Here is a 19000-nt window from a genome sequence, read left to right as displayed (position 1 = left end):
AGCAGTACAAACAATCGAAATCAAACTTTTGGGTCAATTGTTCATTTTATTCTTTGACTGACCTATAAGAGACTTTTCCCTATTCGTGTATTGTTTATGAAAATGGATCATTAAAAAAACCTTTTAAACAAATGTAGCTCTTTAACCATAATTAAAATCATAAAAAGACGTTTTTTTCTCCCAAAATGATTTTTTTTTGACAAAGGAAAACTTAAGATTATTCTAATTGTCTTAGGATTATTCTAATTGATTTTTTTGACAAGGAAATCTTAAGATTATTCTAATCGAAGATTATTCTAATTCTCCAAGCTGTTCGGTCTTTGGAAAAAGCTAACGGAATATAAACGCTTTGGATGGTTTTATATCAACAATCCGAATAAAATTCAACTGAAATTTTATTTACTCCATAAAATTCTTTTTCACCGACGATCAATTTGTATGAGTACTGGGGTTTGAAAATTGTAAATTTGGCCATTTGAAGTTTGGCTATTTGTTTTCATTTTTTTAAACCAAAAATTGTCGAACAGAGAAACATTTAGTTTAAATTACTTTCTTTTCATCTAAGAAATTTTCAAAAACTGTGGATATAATTATTTTTTCAGACTAGCATATAAGTTTGTAAATTGAGTCATACAAAAACGGGCTTGATATGTTTAATGACACTGAACAAACTGGGTTATTCAAGATTAATAATTAGTTATACAAATATATTAGAAATTTTTTGAAATTTGACATGTTATGGTAACTTATATATTGATATGACTTATACAAAATTAAAACCAAACCTGGGTAACCGCAATTTAGGAATTTTCCGATACAAGCTTTTTGTTTCGACTTTCGAAGAAAGTGAGGGAGTATTTGTGCACGGCTTGGTTTTTTCTCCAGACCAATATCGACTTTTCACTAGCTTTTTTCGAACAAAATGTTGTCTTGAGCTCGAACTTTAAAGAAAATTTTCTTGTAATCATTTTTTGAAAAGTTATGGGGGTTTGAAAACTCTCAGCTTGGCTAGTTTGGGACAATCAACGCCTAAGATATTTCGTGCTATTAACCCCTAAGCGGCATAATCCGCTCAAAATTATTTCAATATAGTAAAAGCAAGTTATTTGATGTTAGTATTACCTTTTTGTTCCGACTTTCGATACGAAAGTAACGGAATATTCGTGCTCGGGGTGGGTTTTTTTTTTCTTCAGACAAATTTCGACTTTTTAACTAGCCATTTTTGACGGCATTCTCTATTTCATTCAAAAGGTATTGTTGTCTTGAGCTTAAATTTGAAAAGATATTTCACAGATGATCATTTTTCGTAAAGTTATGAGGGTTTAAAGATTGCCATTTTGGCCCTTTTGACCAATTTGGGACAATTAACGCGCAATATAATTCGCGCTAATAACGCGTAAGCGAAGATTTAATCCGTTTTATAAATCGTTCCAAATTGGTTGAACGAAGCTTGTTTGCCATAATTGATTTGTTACAAGGAACGAAATCTATCTTTTTGTACTTTATATGGAGTGTGGGGGATGATTTTCATAAGAAAAGTTCAAATTTTAGAAAAAAAATTTCATTTTATTTTATTTCATTTCATTTTTTTGTATTACTGCTGCTGAATAAACTTTAAAAGGCAGTCGGAACATTAAGGGCTTCGCCCTAATACGAGCAGTCTTGTTGAACATTAAAAACATCAGTTTAAGGGAGAAGTTTTCGAAAAATTCCCAAAACAAAATTTTTTTAAAAAATCCAAACTATGTTTCAAAAAATGTTTCAAAGACATTGAAGGGCAGTCGAAACAGTCAGGGCCTCACCTTGACTCAAGCAGTCTTATAATGATTTAGTTGTCGAGTCAAAATTGGTTGAGAAATCTTGCCTTGATTTTTGATTCTGAAAACAATTGCTTTTAGAATTCCAATTAAAAACAAGACTGCTCGTGACAGGGCAAAGTCCTGAATGTTCCGACTGCCTTTTAAGGTTTATTGAGCAGCAGTTATACAAAAAAAATTAAATGAAATAAAATAAAATGAAATTTTTTTTTCTAAAACTTGAAATTTTTTTATGAAAACCATTCCCCCACACGCCATATAAAGTACAAAAAGATAGATTTCGTCGCTCCTTGTAACAAATCAATTATGGCAAATAAAAAAAAAACCCACCCCGAGCACAAACATTTCGTTACTTTTGTATCGAAAGTCGAAACAATTTCAAGGAAACCCATAAAAGTTTTGAACGTGTAAAACAAAATTGAAGCTTTGTAGTGAACGATACCGCGAAAAAAAAGATTAGCAATGAATTTTAAAAAGTTCTTTTTTCTCTGAGACTTTTTTCATTCTTGTGCTGCATTGGCCTTTCTGTCAAACTTTTCACTGGAATACACTGGATTGCGGATTTTGTCTTGTTGCACTACACAGTTGAAGTAGAAAAGATACATGGCTTGAATCAGTAACATGAATAGGTAGCCCTATTTATTATCAAAACTTCCACTAGGATAGTATTAAACTCACTTTTTCCCCAGGTTCTCGACCAAGTGAACAACATCCGACTGATTAATTTGGTCCAACACTCCTTGCAACACAAATGAATTAAATTATCTATAATTAGTTTCTGTCTTCATTTTGCTTTCAGGTTTTACTTTGTATCAACCCTAGAGGTAGAACTGAAATCTTTCATGAATTTTTTCATTGACAAAGTTCAAATAAGATCGTAGAATTCTGAATCATTTTGCGCAACTGCTCTGAATTAAACTTTTAACAGCTCTGCTCTGTTCTGAATTTTCATTACAGTTAAGAAAAATCATTGACACAATATTGAAAAGGTTGATACATAATCCAGGCTGGATAGATAAAATTGAATTTCCCGAAAGCAGAATGATAACTTAATTTGGCTGAATGTCTCTGATTTCAGCCGAAAAATATTTACTTATTTTTGACTGCATGAATGGACAGCTCTTCAGGTTTTTTCTTCTTTTTCTGATTCCTAAAGTACGAAAAAAGACCTATGGAATTCTTAGAAGGTATTGAATGAAAGAAGTAATAAAAACGAGTAATGGTTTACGAATTTAAATTTTTCGGCTGATCAAAGGCTCGAATCTCTAAGGTTATTACGGGCGATGTATTTCCAGCCCCCTCTATTCCTTGATTGGCTAAAAAATCCAAATACATGTTGCATCATGTATCTTTCTAAAAAAATCATCAAAAATCAGAGATTTTCATAAAATTGGCGGCGTATGGACAAACAGGATTATGTTTAAACTTAGTTCTGAAACTTGAAATGTTTTTTTTTTACTTTCTAACTTAAAATTCTAAAGTTTTCTGTATTTTTAGAACTAAAACTATGTTTCAACAAAGCGGGCCGATGGGAGGTGGAAGCCAGATGGATGCTGGCGGAGCCATGCAAGGTCAACAACAGGGTCAAGGTCAAGTACCTGCCACACCAGACATGAAAGAGATGCGATCAGTCGTCCTCACAGGATTCGGAAATCTGTCCAAGGTGAAAGTGTACAAATCCCCGCAGCCCATGGTGGGTCCCGGCGAAGTTCTCATCCGTGTTCAGGCGTGCGGCATGAACTTCAATGACCTTTTGGTGCGACAGGGGGCCACTGATAACCTTCCAAACACGCCACTCATTTTGGGATACGAATGCGCGGGATACGTTGAAGAACTGGGTAATTTATCCATTGTTTAAAACGCACTTAAACCACATTGATTAAACTACACTTTTTCGTAAAATGTGACAAAAAAATTAGGGTGAATTAATTTGAAAAAAAAAACACCGGTCTGGAACACAAAATATTTCCTATCTCGAGAACACCTGGTGATTTTAAATAGTATATTCTCAATTTTGCTGACTGAATACCACGTTTTCTTATCATTTTACGATTATATATGCACATTTTAGAATCTACTCGCACTCAGTAAAAAGAGAAAACAATCAATTATATTATCATTATAATCGTACTTTCAGCAAAATTACAATTAATTATAAGCGCCAATTTCAGGTGTTTAAACGATTTATAGTCCATTTTAATGATAAAATTTTTAGTGACATTTTACAAAATTATAATCAATTATAACTGATTATAGTTTTTCCGAAAATCTCTTGTAATCTCTTGTAATCTATTATAATCCTTTTTTCTATCGAAATATTATTATACAAAAAAATTAATTATAATGGATTATAATTTAGCTATTCTGCATAAAACACTGAAAAAACCAATTTAATTTAAGTTTAAGTTTAAGCTATAAGCAGGGGCGGATTTAGGAGGGGTCGGCCCCCCTCAGGGATTCGACCTCCTGCCGACCCAAAGGTTCCCCCCTTTGGTACTTTTTAAGCAATCCATTTTTGGCCGACGACCCTAAAATTTTTCTACAGGCGCCTTTGGCGCCCATATATACTAACTTTGACGAGGAGCGCGCGCCAAAAAAAAACGCATTTATTTGTCAGAATTTTCAAAAAAGTGCCCAAAACGGCTTTTTTGACCTGTTTTTTCAAAAATTTGCCTGCAGCACAGAAAATTTGGCCAAAACAGCGTCTTTTTAGTGCTTTAGGAGAGCTCGGAAAACCAATTTGGTTGACCTATAAAAAATTTTCAAAATTTTCGAAAAATTTTTGAAAATCCGCCCACCCCCCCTCGAGAAAAACCTAGGCCCCCTGACTATAAGTACAACGATTCAGTTTCTTCTAGTTCGGTAAAGAACTGAAAAGCACAAAAAAACAAAACAAAAATGAATCGAAATCAAACGATGACGTTTTTTTTTTGAATAATCAACTGAAATGCACAAAAAAAAAAATAAAACGAAATGAAGCAATGACGTTCGATGAAAAATAATGGATTATAATCCCTTATAATGGATTATAATCCATTATAATGGATTATAATTCATTAAATTTTGAGAAAAAATTATCGATTATAGTGATTTTTATGTTTTCGAAAAGTAGTAACGTTATAATCCATTTTTAATTGATTATAATCTAATTTTGTCGAAATTTATGGTGACTGACAAGAAAAATCTATTATAATCTATAGTTTCCTCTTTTACTAAGTGCGGGTAAGCAGAAATAGATGTAAAAACCTACATCCAAAGTGTAACAGGCTAAAAATATGTTCATTTGGAAAGCAAACGCTTTTTTATCAACGAAAAAGGGAATCTTTGGAAAATTAGTTTCCAAGTTATATCAACATTGAAAACAAATTTCAAAGGAGCGATTCTTTGTGATCATACTTTGAATAGTGTATATCGCAGCCTCATTCATAATTTAATTTGACCACTCCCCTTTCATTTCAGGCGAGGGCGCAGAGGGATTTCCCAAGGGTGCCCCCGTCATAGCCCTGACTCGGTTTGGCTCCATGGCTGAGTACGTAGTGGCCCCTGTGAACCGCTGTTACCGCATGCCACAAGGAATGAGCTTCGAGGACGGGGCCGCCCTTCTTCTCAACTACGTCACAGCCTATCTGATACTATTTCATGTGGTGTCAATTAAAAAGGACAAAATAGCTCTGATCCATTCGGCCGGAGGTGGGGTCGGCTGTGCGTGTGCCCAGTTGTGTAACCTGCTGGAAAATGTGACCCTAATCGGAACTGCTTCCAAGGAAAAACACACGCAATTGAGGAAAATGGGGCTATATACTTACCTGTTTGACAGGTACCAAGAAGGTACTAACGCATTTTTGAATTAGCTCAGTTATCTTAACTTGTATTTATCCAAAAAAATATTGCCCCCTTTTTAAGAAAATTTGATTTCGAAGTTTTCACGCAAAGTCTATATGGGCTTTTTTCACGCCTAAATCATTTCTTCAAACTTTTTGAAGATGAAATTTGAAATTTTTTTTCGAAAGATGAAGAACGAAAAATAAACTGAGCTGATCAATCGATTTCTTCCGAAGCCACACTGGTTCACGCCGATTGAATTTTTGCCTTCAAAATCAATTTGATGAGTAGAAAACAATTCAAAAGGAAAACACATAAATAAATCAGGCATTTATTCTGCTGTCTTGTCCGGATTTCGTTTTGCTTTCTTCATCTGTTCTTACTCTCAATAGAATGCATTAATAATTGAAGACGAGGCGAAACTTTGAGTCTAGTTTTTTTCTGATTCTTACTCCATCTGAAAGAAGTATTGAAGTATTTTTCCTAAAATCCGAGCGAAGTAGTTTTTTGAAAACGCTTTCAGTTAGTCAAAATTGTTTGAAATATCCCAGCTTGAAAAACATTTTGACGCCCTGAAAAGCTTTTTGTTCATTAAACGTTCAAACACTCCCTCTCTCTTTCTCTCGCTTTCTCTTTTTACAATTATATTTAGAACAAGAATACTGAATAAAAATTATCATCAATAAGAAGCTTATGGTTTTAGAAAACAGCAAATTTTCTGAAAAAATTATACAAAAGATTCATCGCATCTTCTCCACTCCCCTTTGATTTTGTAAACTTCAAAGGTGCAGACTTCTAGTAAGATGATTCGAAGGTTGAAAGTTTGGACGGATTAAGGGCAAGATCAGGAAGAAGTTTTAAATGATTATTTCTGAAACTCCTCTTTTCTATGAACTTTCCAAATGTTTCCATTTGATTTTTCAGATGATATTGAACCTGAGTTAGGACCGACGTGGTTAACTCATAGAGTAATTTCGGATAGGGTACACCGTCTGCTCGTCACGCTATCTTATTTTCGGCCGGATAGATTCGTGCAACTTCTTAGTCTAATACCGATCCTAATCTTACTCTTATACTATCTAGTCTCAGGTTGTTTAACTAGTCTCTGCTAGGCTCAATAGATCTAGGGTATACTGGTTTATTGCGGCTGCTGAAGTTCCTTAGGAGAGGCAACTAAATTCTAAGTTAAATTCAAATCTCTCTGGTGCTGAAGTTACAAGTAATTTCAGCACTTACAAATAAGTGGGTTGTTAGTTAGATGGATCATGATTGGTTAATATTAAATACTTTACAGTGGTAAAATATCTAATTTATCCAATCATAAAATGTAGTTTAGATCAGGTTCCACCCATCCGGGTTTTACAGAGTTTTTTAGAATTGTCCTTCTGCAGTTCAAAGGATGGATGATGGACGTTGGTATTTGGCGAACATCATATTTCTTCTGGGTTCTCTTGTTAGAGAAGTTCCAGGTTCAATCGCTGTGTCTTCTCATGACAACGACTGGGTTTTCGCAACAAACTCAAATCTGATTTCAGAATGGTTGGCTATGACAGGTTTTTCTGTTCCATGTAGAGAACTTCTTTTGTGTTCAACCTAGTCTGGGAATGGCGTGGAGATTGTGCGTGGAGGGGATGCCTGGTTACTCGGATCTGTACGTATACTTGAACATCGAGGTGGTCATTGGTCTAGTTCAATGAAGTCCTTTTCTGCGAAGTCAAGTCGTACTCTAAATCCTTTGAGTTGTGATTGTGGACGGCATATTGATTGTGGTTGGCCATTCTTTTTCGAGTGTAGTGGGGTCCTTTTGTCTTTGGATGTTCGTCTTTGGTGTTGTATGCTGATCTATATACTGCAAGGTATAATTTACATTTTATAAAATTTCTATTAGTTCGGTGTTTTAACTATGATTTTGGTTAGTTGTTTTCACAAAAACTTTTTGTTTTAGTTCGGTTATTTTGAAGAGTTACTCACCCTTGAGTACCTCTTATTAAAAATAGAAGTGTGGTCACAAAGCGTGGATGTAGCGCGGTGGGTTAGGCCGGCTATAGAGCATGCTCAGGACGTCCTCTCTGGTGGGTTAGGCCAGGAGTGGGAGTATGATTTCGTGCGGTTTCTGTGAGAGGTCCTGTTATGTGATAACTTTTTATGTTGGGTTTATTTGTGGTTTTTCTTATGTTTCGTTGGTTGTGTCCTTTTTTCAAAAATCAAATTGTTTTTGGTATGGGTTTGTCTTTCGACTTTTTTGTGTTTTATTATTTCTTTCTTAGACTTTATAATAGTCTTCAAAAGAATAAATTATCCAGTTTTAAACTGGGTTAATCCGGTTTGGGTACCGTTGGTTTCCTTTTCTTAGTCATGCTGTTATTCTATGTGTTGTGGTGTTTAGTAAGCTGCGTTGGTTAGTTTTGTTTAGTATATAATTCCTTTCCAACCGGGTTAAAGGAAAGTTTGAAATTTGTTATTGTGTGTTAGAGTTGTTGTGTGTGAAAGCTTGAAACTGAAATTCATTATTTAAACAATTCTTCGTGGGCGAGCTGTGCGAGTTTGGATAGAATTCTTGTGCGAGTGAATGGAAATATCAAAAGGTTAGTACTGCATTTTCGTCTTATCAATTTACTACATAGAATTTCAATTTTACTGCTAGTTTTGGGGAAAAATTAAGTTACAAATTTTCATCATTATTAGAATTACTGCTTTTAGGGAAATAATTTATAAATTAATTTACTACATTGGTATGAACTTTATTTAATTTAGCTGGTGCAAAAGATTATTAGAGTTTTGAACAATTTGAAGAAGTTTTCTATTTTTTATTTTTCTTTTGTGTATTTTGCAGATGATCGTGAGATGAAGACTAAAAATCAAAATGAGACGTGGATAAAGAATGGTTAGTTTTTTAATTTGAATTTATTAGTTAAGAATATGTATAAATTATACTTACCTGTTAGTCGTCGGGGAAAAAACCATAGGGGAAGATGTCGTGTATTATGTCGGAGTTAGTGAGTAATTTTGCTAGTATGCGAATGATGTTTTTAGTTTGAAGCAGTGGCCAAAGCAATTGAAGTGCTTTAATGGTTTTTAGTTCTTCAGTGCCAACTGCAAAATCATAAGGTGTGTTTTGGATGAGATTATATAATTTGTGATTGTATTTAGTGTTGTGGATGAATTCTAATATTGGGAGTTCTATAGGTTGAATAAATTCATGTGGGATAAGGAAAGGTCTGGATTCTTTTGCGTTGAAGGTCTTCGTGATGGGACAAAAAATATACATTTGGGTTATGGGATCATAATTGCGAAGAATACCGTGAAGGTTAGTATCTTTGATGCAATATGTGAAGTTAAGAAAAAATGGTGAAGTGTACTTAGAGTTAATAAATTGAAAACGGTGGTGTGGTTGTCCTGATGGAGTGTGTAGATCAAAGTGATTTTGTATGAAGCGATAATATGTATATGTGTGGGTTTGTTTAGTGCGTAACATAATGTCGTGTGAGCAGTGCAAATCTCGTTCATGTGGTGCAAGGAAATGAAAGGTTAGTGAAAATAATTGAAATTTTTCTTTAAAACTTTCGTAAGCTTGTGTGTCGGTTAGTGCTTCAGAAATGATGTGATCGAATTTGCGATCAAATATATTGATTGTAAATACATATGGTGTTTTGATGAAGAATTTTTCTGTGATTTGTGGGTTAGCGAAACGGTCATCATCTAAAAATTGGTCTTGGTTAGCTCGGATGATGTTATGATCGTAATATTCTAGCGTGTATTCGTTAGCTCGGGGTGCAGTGTGTGTTTTTAGTGACTTTTTATATCCTATATAAGTAAATTGTCTATGTGTTAGTGATGTGATGAGTCGATATAGCATATCTTGATTTCTATTTATATCGATGTGAGTATTAGATAAAGGTAGGCAAAGGGGGTTAGTAAAATGATAATATGATGTCCAATGAAGTGTAGGCATTAAAACTTGTTCATCTACAAAACTACGTGTGTCGTTAGTGTTGTTAGGAGTGTTCAAAGTATATTGTGGAAATCAAGGTAAGGTGATTGCTAAAAAATCTTTCGTGTTAGTGTGATTTGGATGGTTAACATATTCACGGGCTGTTCCTGGTTTTGTTGGGAATGGATGGTTCGGGAATTTTCTTTTGAAAGTGCGATAAGCTCTATTAGTGCTATTTGATGATTCGGTGGATGTGGATGATGGTGCTAATGATGCGGTATAAGCTGAAGAGGGTGTAGCGGTAGGTGGGTTTGATGATTCTATTGTGGATGAAATCTGATTTATAGTGGGGTTTTCAAGGTGGAAGGGTTGTTGTTGTAGGGTGATAAAATTATCTAGTTCCTGGGAGATTTGGGGAGTATCTGGAGAATTGGATGATCGGTCTGAATGAAATGAAGAGTAGGTTGAGGTGACTTGTGAAGCATAAGAGGGTGTAGAAATGGATGGGAGTGGGTTATTTGGTGGGATTGGTTGAAAAGGGGGTTTTGAAAAAACTGAGTAGTTGGTTTGAAAATTATTGGATGGAGATGGTTCAGAGTCTGCAAATTCATCAGGGGTTTCGATATTTGGGTTATTGAGTTGTGAAATGGAGTATAAAACTGAGATATGTGAGTTGGTGTCTGAATTCATGCCTGATGTTACATTATTGGTTGGGAAATCGGGTGGCGGGAAAGCAAAAAGTGGAATTATTGTAATTGGAGTGTTGAGGTTGGTTGGGTGGGAATTTGAGCGGTGTAGGGATCCAAGTTGTCGGCTCATCGTGGGCTAAAAAAATTATTATTTTGAGACTGAAAAGCGGTGGTATGGGGTTGTTCTATAATTTGTTCATATGTATTTTCATCTAGTGATTGGTGTGTCATTATATGTTGAATTGGACTTTGTGATATGGTTGGTCTAAAATTTGAATTATGTGTTATTGCTAAATTTCGAAAATTTCGTGGGACTAGGGATAATGGATGGTTATGTGGTAGGGGTGGTAACTGTGGTGCTGTGGGCGTTATTTCTACATTGTTATGTTCTTCGTCATATGTGTTCTGTCTTGTTGCTATTTTTGTGTTGTATTCTTTTATTTGTGCGTCTAAAAGAATTTTGTTTATTGATGATGAAAAAAGTCCAAAAAATTCTGCAACTAGTATGCGTGCTACACTTGCTTGTCTATTTACTTGTGTGTGTATAGCGCATGTATTGTAGATTCCTTTTAAGAGTGAAAAAAGAAATCCTATAAAGTTAAACATTGCGTATAAAATAGTCAATTTTTCTAAGATGTAGTAGGTCCATCCTAGAAAATCAAGAATTTCCTTTTTGAGTGTAACAAAGCTAAAAATATTTATAGGTGAGATATCTTGTGGTCAGTATTTTTCACCGTTTAGATATATATATAGTCTTTAATGTCTTTAAAATATCCGCTATAGTCTTGTGTATAAATATCTGCAAATCCTGCGGTTTCGGCAAGTTTGCGTAAGTTTTGGTCAATTGATTGTCTTTGTATAGTGTCCATTTGTGTTAATAATTCTTGGAATTGTTGTGTTCTAATGTGATGTTGGATATCGGATTTTGAATATATTCCGATTGATTGTAGGTCAATATTTGGGTTTCGAGCAATAGCTCTTATGCTTTCAGGTGAAAATTTTTTGAGTGATTGCATTAATGTGGGATATGGGGTAAGAAGGTAATATTTATCTTCATCAGGGTTCAGTTGAACTACATTGTGGCTATTTTCTGATCCACATGGGACTGCGGTATCCCAGAAATAGATGCGTCTTGAAAGTGTGTCAACGAAATGTACTTTATTCTTATAAAAGATAGGGATTCTTTTATAGCATCATTTATCTTCAAAAACATATAGTGGTGATACTTTTTTGGTACAGGTATAGAACCATAAAATGTTTCCTTCGTAGTCTAAAAAATTTGATCTATTTCCTTATAGTAAATATCCTGCGTAGGGTATTTTTAATACTGCTAGTGCAAGTGATTGTAGGATTTGTGTCCTTTCTAATTCGCATAGTTGGTGAAGTGTTTCTAATTCAGAGAGTGACATTTCTTGAAAAATTCGGCTAATTGTGTAGTCTAATTTCATATCTAAGTGAATATCATAGTGGATATTACCGAAATATGTACTATTCATTAGTGATAGTTCTTGTAAACGTGTGCTTCTAGTGTCATGGGGCTTTAGATGTCCACCAGGTTGACTTTTACTTTTTTGAAAATCAACTGGTATATATGATGTTCCTTCGTTTATAGGGTGACTTGTGGCGTATGGGTCGATTTTTACTTTTCCAGTAGTCATGTCGAATCCTTTTTTGTATTCAACTAATATCTCGGTGTATTGTGTTTTGTGAAGTGGATTTCTGTATTTACATGCAAGTTCTGTTTCTTGATATATTTGAAAACGTGTCAATTTGATTTCTATATTGTGTATGTTTCTAAAATTAGAACTTTGTTTTCGTGATGGATGGACTTGTTCATATGGAATTGATTGTATAAAATATTTTTCGTGAAATTTTATCATACGAGCGTGTATTTTTGCTACTTGAAATGTTGTACATGTATCTTCGGGGAACCAAACAATTGTTGCTTGTGTTCGTGTTGTAGGGTCACAATAGCCTTGATCGTTTTTACAAGGTAATCTGATTCCTTGATAGATCATGGTGTTGTCAGATAAATCGCGTGTGAGTTGTATTTTTTCGAGTTGTATTTTCCAATCGAAAAACATGATTTCTTGATATCCTTTATTTTTTGTGTCTGCTTTGCAGTTTGATGGGTCATTTATACCAATGTGTGGTATCCAGTGTTTATCGTGTATGTCATAAGTTAATCTTCCGTGTGCGCCGTTGTAGGGGTATTTTTCATCTAATTTTATATGTCCTTGATATCTTTCAAGTTCTGCTTGATGTACAGAATCTGCAAAAACTTGGAAATATACTAATTTTCTATCTGTGTTTTTATTTCTTGTGATATTTAGTCTTAGTAACTCGTTTTTACAATTTTCGGGATTGAGATGTAAAAGTCGTTCGATATTACTCTGGTAGAATGATTCGTGGTCAAGTCGGTTTTATTTCCATTTGAGACTTGTGAACAATGTACTTTCTTTTCAGAAAATGTTGCTGTGAATTTATATCCTATACCTGTTGTTGCTCGGGCTTTTGAATAAAGTGTCGCTATTACATTTGTTGTTTCTATAGCTTGTGGTTCTGTTTCGCATTGTGATACTTGATTTATTGCATATTTGTGTAGTGTTTTTTGTTCATTTTCTTCACAATCGTAATGTGTTACTAACAAATCTTGGGGTCCTGTGCGGGGGGAAGGGTTTATATTCTGATTGGAGATTACTAGAAAAAAGAGTTGGAGAAAAATTAATATTTTTAGAATATACATGTGTATGATAATCCTGAGTATGGGTTATAAAATGTGATGTAACCAATTGTCTTTTTGGTATATCTGTCGTATTTGTATATTACTTCAGTTGTTATAAATGGTGGTGGTAGTGATTGAGCTGTTATATTTGGTGGGTTTAATGGGTAGGGATGTTGAGTAATGTTGTTTAGTTTAACCGTGATTTCAAATTTTAATTGTAGACTATTTTGTTGGAGTATTTGGATGTTATGATCACGAATGTCTTCGTGGATGTCTTGTCTATATTGTAGTCTATTTAGTGCCCAGTTGTGGAGTCGGTTACTTTCTGGGTGCTGTCCAAATAATGGTGGAGGTGCTGTGAATGTATTCCAGTCTAGTCTTAAAGGAATATTTGTTGATGATTGTTCTCGATATCTAGCGTCGAGGTTATTTGGGAAATTTAAGTTAAAAGGCGGTGTTGAAATCTGGCTTATTGATGGTGTTGATGGTAGTGATAATGTTTCTGGTAGTGACGAGGATGTTGTTGTATCCGTAGAAATATCTATTGGATCATTGATTAAATTTGGTTCACCTTGTGTGAATGAATGTGTTGTCCAATATGGTAGTCGTGATGTTTGGTTTGTGGGGTTTAAGGGATTTTCACGAATTTGTTCAGATGTTGGTGTTGAACCTAAGTAATCTGAGGGTAGGCTTGAGGTGCTACGTTGTGAAAGAAGCGTAGGGGTTTCTGGTAATATACCAATGGGGTTTTCTGGAGTACTTTGTGATGGGGATTGAGGTATATCAAAATGAACTCGGGGAGTTTGAAAATTTCTGTTTCGTCGAGGATGTATAATTTGTCTATTTATTTCGACTGTATTTTGATTTTGACTAGGATTTCGTATTCTACTTAATTCTTGTGGTAGTGTTGGGTATAAGTTATATGTTGGTTCGCTTAGAGGTGCTTGTCGTTGAACTGGTTCTAGTGGTTCAGATAAGCGAGCGTGTCGTTCTTCAAAGGTATATGGGTTATCTTGAAAAGAAATTCGTGTGGATGTTTGGGGGTTTTGGGTAGTTGAAGATGGTGTTGGGTTATCTTGGGATGATGTCGGTGAAGACTGACTGAGTGATTGTTGGTTAGCAATTTTTGATGGTTTTTTATTGATTCTTTTGGTGGAAAAATTTATGTTTATTATAGTATTCTTCTAGGAAAATAATTAGGAGGATTGTTGCTAGGGCGAATGTGATGATTGCTTTCTTTATACATTTGCATATTGTCAAGATGAGGGATGATAGAAATGTTATAAAAATTACAAATAGTAAAAAAATATCTGTTCTACTAAAAATGGTTCGTATCATTTAGATAAGTTTTGTGAATCGTACCTGTGGATATAGTCAATAGCTTTCGAAAGCTGGAGGTATAGTTCAAATATGAAATAGAAAATTTAAAAAATATTGCAAAAAATGATTAAGATTATTACAAAAGATTCAAAGGTATCAAAAAAAATATGATTAAAAGTTTAAATATCGTTAAAAAGTTTATGATAATGTTAAGAATTATGTTGACTGGTCGAGAGAAGAGCATTTAAGAAATGGCTTCTCGATCGAATATTTTTTGTTGTTTGGGGCAATTTTCAAGTGTGGTCGAATTATTTATTGGTTTTTTGACAAGTGGGTTGAGTTTTGTGAAAAATTGTTGGGGGCGAGTTTTATGGTGATCGGGAGGTCTTCTTTGTCTTTATTTTTATTTGTCAAGTGATCTGGGGTATTTTTGAGAGTTTTATACTTTAGGCTAATTAAAATGGTCGTTCTTTTACTTTAGGCTAATTTAACATATTTGTTTGGGGGGTATTTGAGATCGGAGTTGGGGAAATATTGTTGATCTTTGGGTTATTAGATAGGGGAGGGTTATGATATTATGGTGATATTTATTTTAGTTGTCAAGTTGGAGTGGTTTGCTTATTTTTGACCTGGAGGTCGCAAAGTTATAGTTATAGATATGCTTGGAGTTTAATATCGTTCGTCTAGTTGGTTTGTGTTAGAGTTAGAGAAGGTGACGGATTGGATGAATCCTATTGGCTAATTTTGAACTAGAATCGTTGCTTGTTTGTCAGCATGTTATTTTGAAAAATGAAAGTTCAAAAAATTTCAGAGGTGCAAAAATTATTAAATATAAAATTAAAGCTGTTTTTGAAATTCGACTTTCTTTAATATTTTAGATTGTGGAATGAATGTTTTATAGTTTTTACGTGGTTGATTTCTAAGTCGTGATGACTCTCTATGTTCTGATTTGTCGATTTGTTCTTGGGGTATTATTTTTTCAGTCAATTTTCTATTTTTTCTTTCTTTTTGAGGTATATTTTGATCTAGCTTTTTTGTATTGTTTTTCGTTATACTCGATTTTTTTTTTTGGTTCTCGAGATGAATGTCATGTTGTTCCTTAGTTTTATTCTCCGTATGTGGGTTGTTTTGAATAATTTTTAAACCTGTGAAGGAATATAATTGAGTTAGTTCGCGTAGTGCGTATTCTTTTGGGTAATAAGGTAATAGGTTGTTTCGATGTTGAACAATTTCTTTTTTGTCTGAGTCGGTGATTTTATATGTGACATCAGTGGGTTTAGCAATTATTTGGTATGGTCCTTTACGAAGGGGTTGTAATTTTTTAGAGATTCCTTTTTGAGTGTTAAAATTGGGTATTAAAACAAATGTTCCAATTTTTAAATCGGAGGCTGGTGTAAAGCGTGAATTTATTTGTTCATTAATGTTTTGCCTTTGTAACAAATTTTTTGTTACTTTTTGGTAAATTTCATTGGGCTTTTTATCTCTGTTTAAAATCCATTCGGTGTGTGTACCGGAGGCTAATTTAAGGATTTGTGGGTGATGAAAATGATCTTCATCGTGTGTATGTAAAGGTAAGTTATAACAAATTGAGTCTTTATTCGTTTGACAATAACTTTGTGCATTTTTATGAGAGTTTGCTGTAAACATAATTGGTTTGCGTGGCTTTTGATTAAAAACCATTTCATATGGTGACATTTCTAGAGTTGTGATTTGTGAATTATATGCTAAGGGAAATAGTTTTACATCTGCTGACCATTCGGTGTATCTTGTATCATTTCCATTGATGATACATCTAAGATATTCTTGTAATGAACGGTTCATACCTTCGACTAAGCCGTTTGTCCAAGGTGCGTGAGATGTACGTGGTTTGTGTTTGATGTTATATAAATGACATAGTGTGATGATTTCATTATTTATGAATTCTGTACCGTTGTCTGTAACTAAAATTTCTGGTAGTCCGAATTTGGCTATCCAGTGTTCATAGAGTGTTGTGTAAGCGTAATAAGCGTTACAATGTGGTACTGGGTTAAGTGCTACATAATGTGTAAACGCGTCAACAATTACCATAATGTAGGAGTTTCCTTCGGATGAGGGTGAAATTGGTCCTTTTGTATCAAATGAAATACGGTGGTTAAAGTACAAACTTTGTCCTTTAAAATCTTGTTTTTGTGCTATTTGTTTTTGATTTGGATAAGGTTTACTTAGTTGACATACTATACAATCATTGCATAGTACTTTTATCCAAATTGGTGCATTTGGAAAATAAAAGTTTTGTATGAAATTTGAATATGTTTTCTCTGATCCAGAGTGTCCTTTAATGTTTTGTGTATGTGAAATATTAAAAGCTATGAGAATCATGCTTAAAGGGAGACAGGGAACTGTAGATTCATTCAATTGGTATTCTAGAAGGTCTGTGTTTTCGTTAATTGTTGTATTATTGAATTTTCGAAAATATCGGAGGAGTGTTTTATTTCCTAAAATAGTTGTATCTGCCCTAACGGGTTTAGTTTTATATTTGTGCCATGATTTTAGTTGTCTAATTACTGGGTCAAGATTTTGATATTGTTTCAAAGTATTAATTGTAACTTTATTTGTTGGGGGGAGAAAAATGTTTTCAATTTCTAATTTAGATAAAGGAATTGTATCAAGTGGGTCATGGAGGTCAAAAACTTGATTTATTGTGTACTTTGAATCGTTTGTTTGTGGTCCTGATAAATTTATTTTATCAGTTAGATTTTCTTTTTCAATTAATGGAAAAAGGTCTTTTTTATGCGGGTGTTGTTTTACTCTTTTTTGTTGGGTGTTATCTTTTATCCATTGTGAATATGGAATTGGTTTGAAAGTTGATGTTCCAAGTAGATCAACTTCGTAGTGGTTATTTTGGCAATCTAAATAAAGTGGGAAGTGTTGTAGATTGTTTATCTGTGATTGGTCAACGTCAGTTTTTACTGCATATTTGCATTCTAGTCGGGGTGATGTTTCGTTTTCTGCAAGGTAGAATTTTATATTTTTGGGTATTTCTACTGTAGTTTTACGTGTAAGTAATTCAGGTGGTGTATTTCGACTTAAAGTGTCTGGTAATGCAAGATTCTTTCCTGCTGTCCAAACTATATGTAAGTTTGGGAATTTCATTAGAATTAGTTGAAATCTATAAACTCGGTGATTTGGATTAGATTTTTGTGTAAAGAGAAAAATGATTGGTTTGTGATCTGTGAATAGAACTGTTGGATGTTTTGATCCAAGTATCAGAAATTCATATTCTGTTAGTGTATATATTATAGCTGTACATTCTCTCATTAGAGTTGAAAGTCGTAGCTCTGCTTGAGTGAATAGTCGAGAATTTGCTGATATAAGGTTCATTTTGTTTGTACCATTGTGTGATTGTAATAATGCTGCGCCGATGCCAAAATTCGAAGCATCGCACATTGCATAGAATGGTTGATTTGGATCTGGAATTGTATTCGAAATTTGTTCAGTTAAGAGTTTTTTAATTTCTTCAAATCGCGCTTGATGTTCTGTGTTCCATTCAAAATTATTTTGTTGTCTAAGTATATTATAGAATGGTCTTAGGTATAATTGCATTTTGTAGACATATTTGCTTAAAAAATTTAACATTCCAAGGAATTCTTGGATTTTCTTTTTGTTTGTTGGTGGTTGGAGCTTTTGAATAGCATCAATGCGTGATTTTAATGGAGTGATTGTTTTTCTTTCTATATTGTGTCCTAAGAATTTAACTCGTGTTAAAAAGAAGTGTGATTTATCGGGGGCGGCCTTCAGATTTTCGTTCTGAAGTATTTTGTGATAGTGTTCTAGAACATTGAACATTTCTTCTTTTGTCTGTGATTGCATAAAAACATCGTCTAAATAGGTGATTGCGTTTTTCTTGAGTATTAGTGGTCTAAAAATTTTGCTCATAAAAGCTGAAAATGCTGCTGGTCCTATGGATATTCCATAGAATAGGCGGTTGAATTCATATTGCTGATTTCCAATAACAAATTGTGTTAAGCGTCGCGATTAATCATCTAGTGGCATTTGATTATATGCACTATTCATATCTGCGGTTGTAAAGTATTTTCCGTTTATTTTTGTTAAAATAACTTGTATTGGTTCAATAGGCCAATTGCATTTTGATTCGTCTAATAGTGAATTAAGGTATCTAGCGTCTAGAACTATTTTTAATGATTCTCCTTTTGCTAGGATGATAACAGGGTTTATAAATGTGTTACCTTTTGGTTGTTCTTCTTTGTTTACCGGTGAGATAATATTGTATTGTTCTAAAATATCGAGTAATCTGTTTACTTTATCATGTAAGTGAATTGGTACTTTACTTGCTCTTTGTTTTTTGAAAACTGCGTCAGGTTTTAATGGAAGATGTAGTGATGAGCTGATTTTGCCAACATCAAGTTTGGATGTTGCAAAGACTGATGAATATTTTATTAGCTGTTTGGCTAATTTATCAAATTCGTCTTGTGTTATTTGTGAATGTTGGAAGTTAAACATTGTTAAAAATTTCTGTTGATTCTCTGTATAGTTATTTATGTTGAATGTAGGTTTGAAATATGGGGTTTTTGTGAAATAATCTGTATTTCTTTTTTCATTACTTATTATATTATTTATGGATAATTCTTCATTAAGAATTGTGGATTGACAAATATCTAATAATTGGAGTATATTATTTACGCGGTATGCTTTTTCG

At 33.8% G+C, this 19000-nt stretch overlaps 2 protein-coding genes across 2 annotated transcripts in view; one reads left to right on the top strand and one right to left on the bottom strand.

Annotated features, from left to right (window-relative positions):
• LOC134842146 (sorting nexin-12-like) overlaps nucleotides 1-19000 on the bottom strand; it is a 457691-nt gene that overhangs the window by 218719 nt on the left and 219972 nt on the right. The gene's annotated exons all lie outside the window — the stretch shown is intronic.
• Nucleotides 3315-19000, top strand: part of LOC134841394 (synaptic vesicle membrane protein VAT-1 homolog-like) — a gene marked incomplete at its 5' end in the record, with an annotated part of 34618 nt that continues 18932 nt past the window's right edge. The window contains 2 exon segments of the mRNA XM_063857355.1: nucleotides 3315-3655; nucleotides 5277-5645. Coding sequence (XP_063713425.1) covers nucleotides 3325-3655; nucleotides 5277-5645 — 700 coding nt within the window.

The sequence above is a fragment of the Symsagittifera roscoffensis genome, chromosome 3 (assembly GCF_963678635.1).
Source record: "Symsagittifera roscoffensis chromosome 3, txSymRosc1.1, whole genome shotgun sequence".
Taxonomy (NCBI): Eukaryota; Metazoa; Xenacoelomorpha; order Acoela; family Convolutidae; genus Symsagittifera; species Symsagittifera roscoffensis.
Note: the sequence above shows the minus strand (reverse complement) of the source record. Positions and strands in the feature narration are given on the sequence as shown.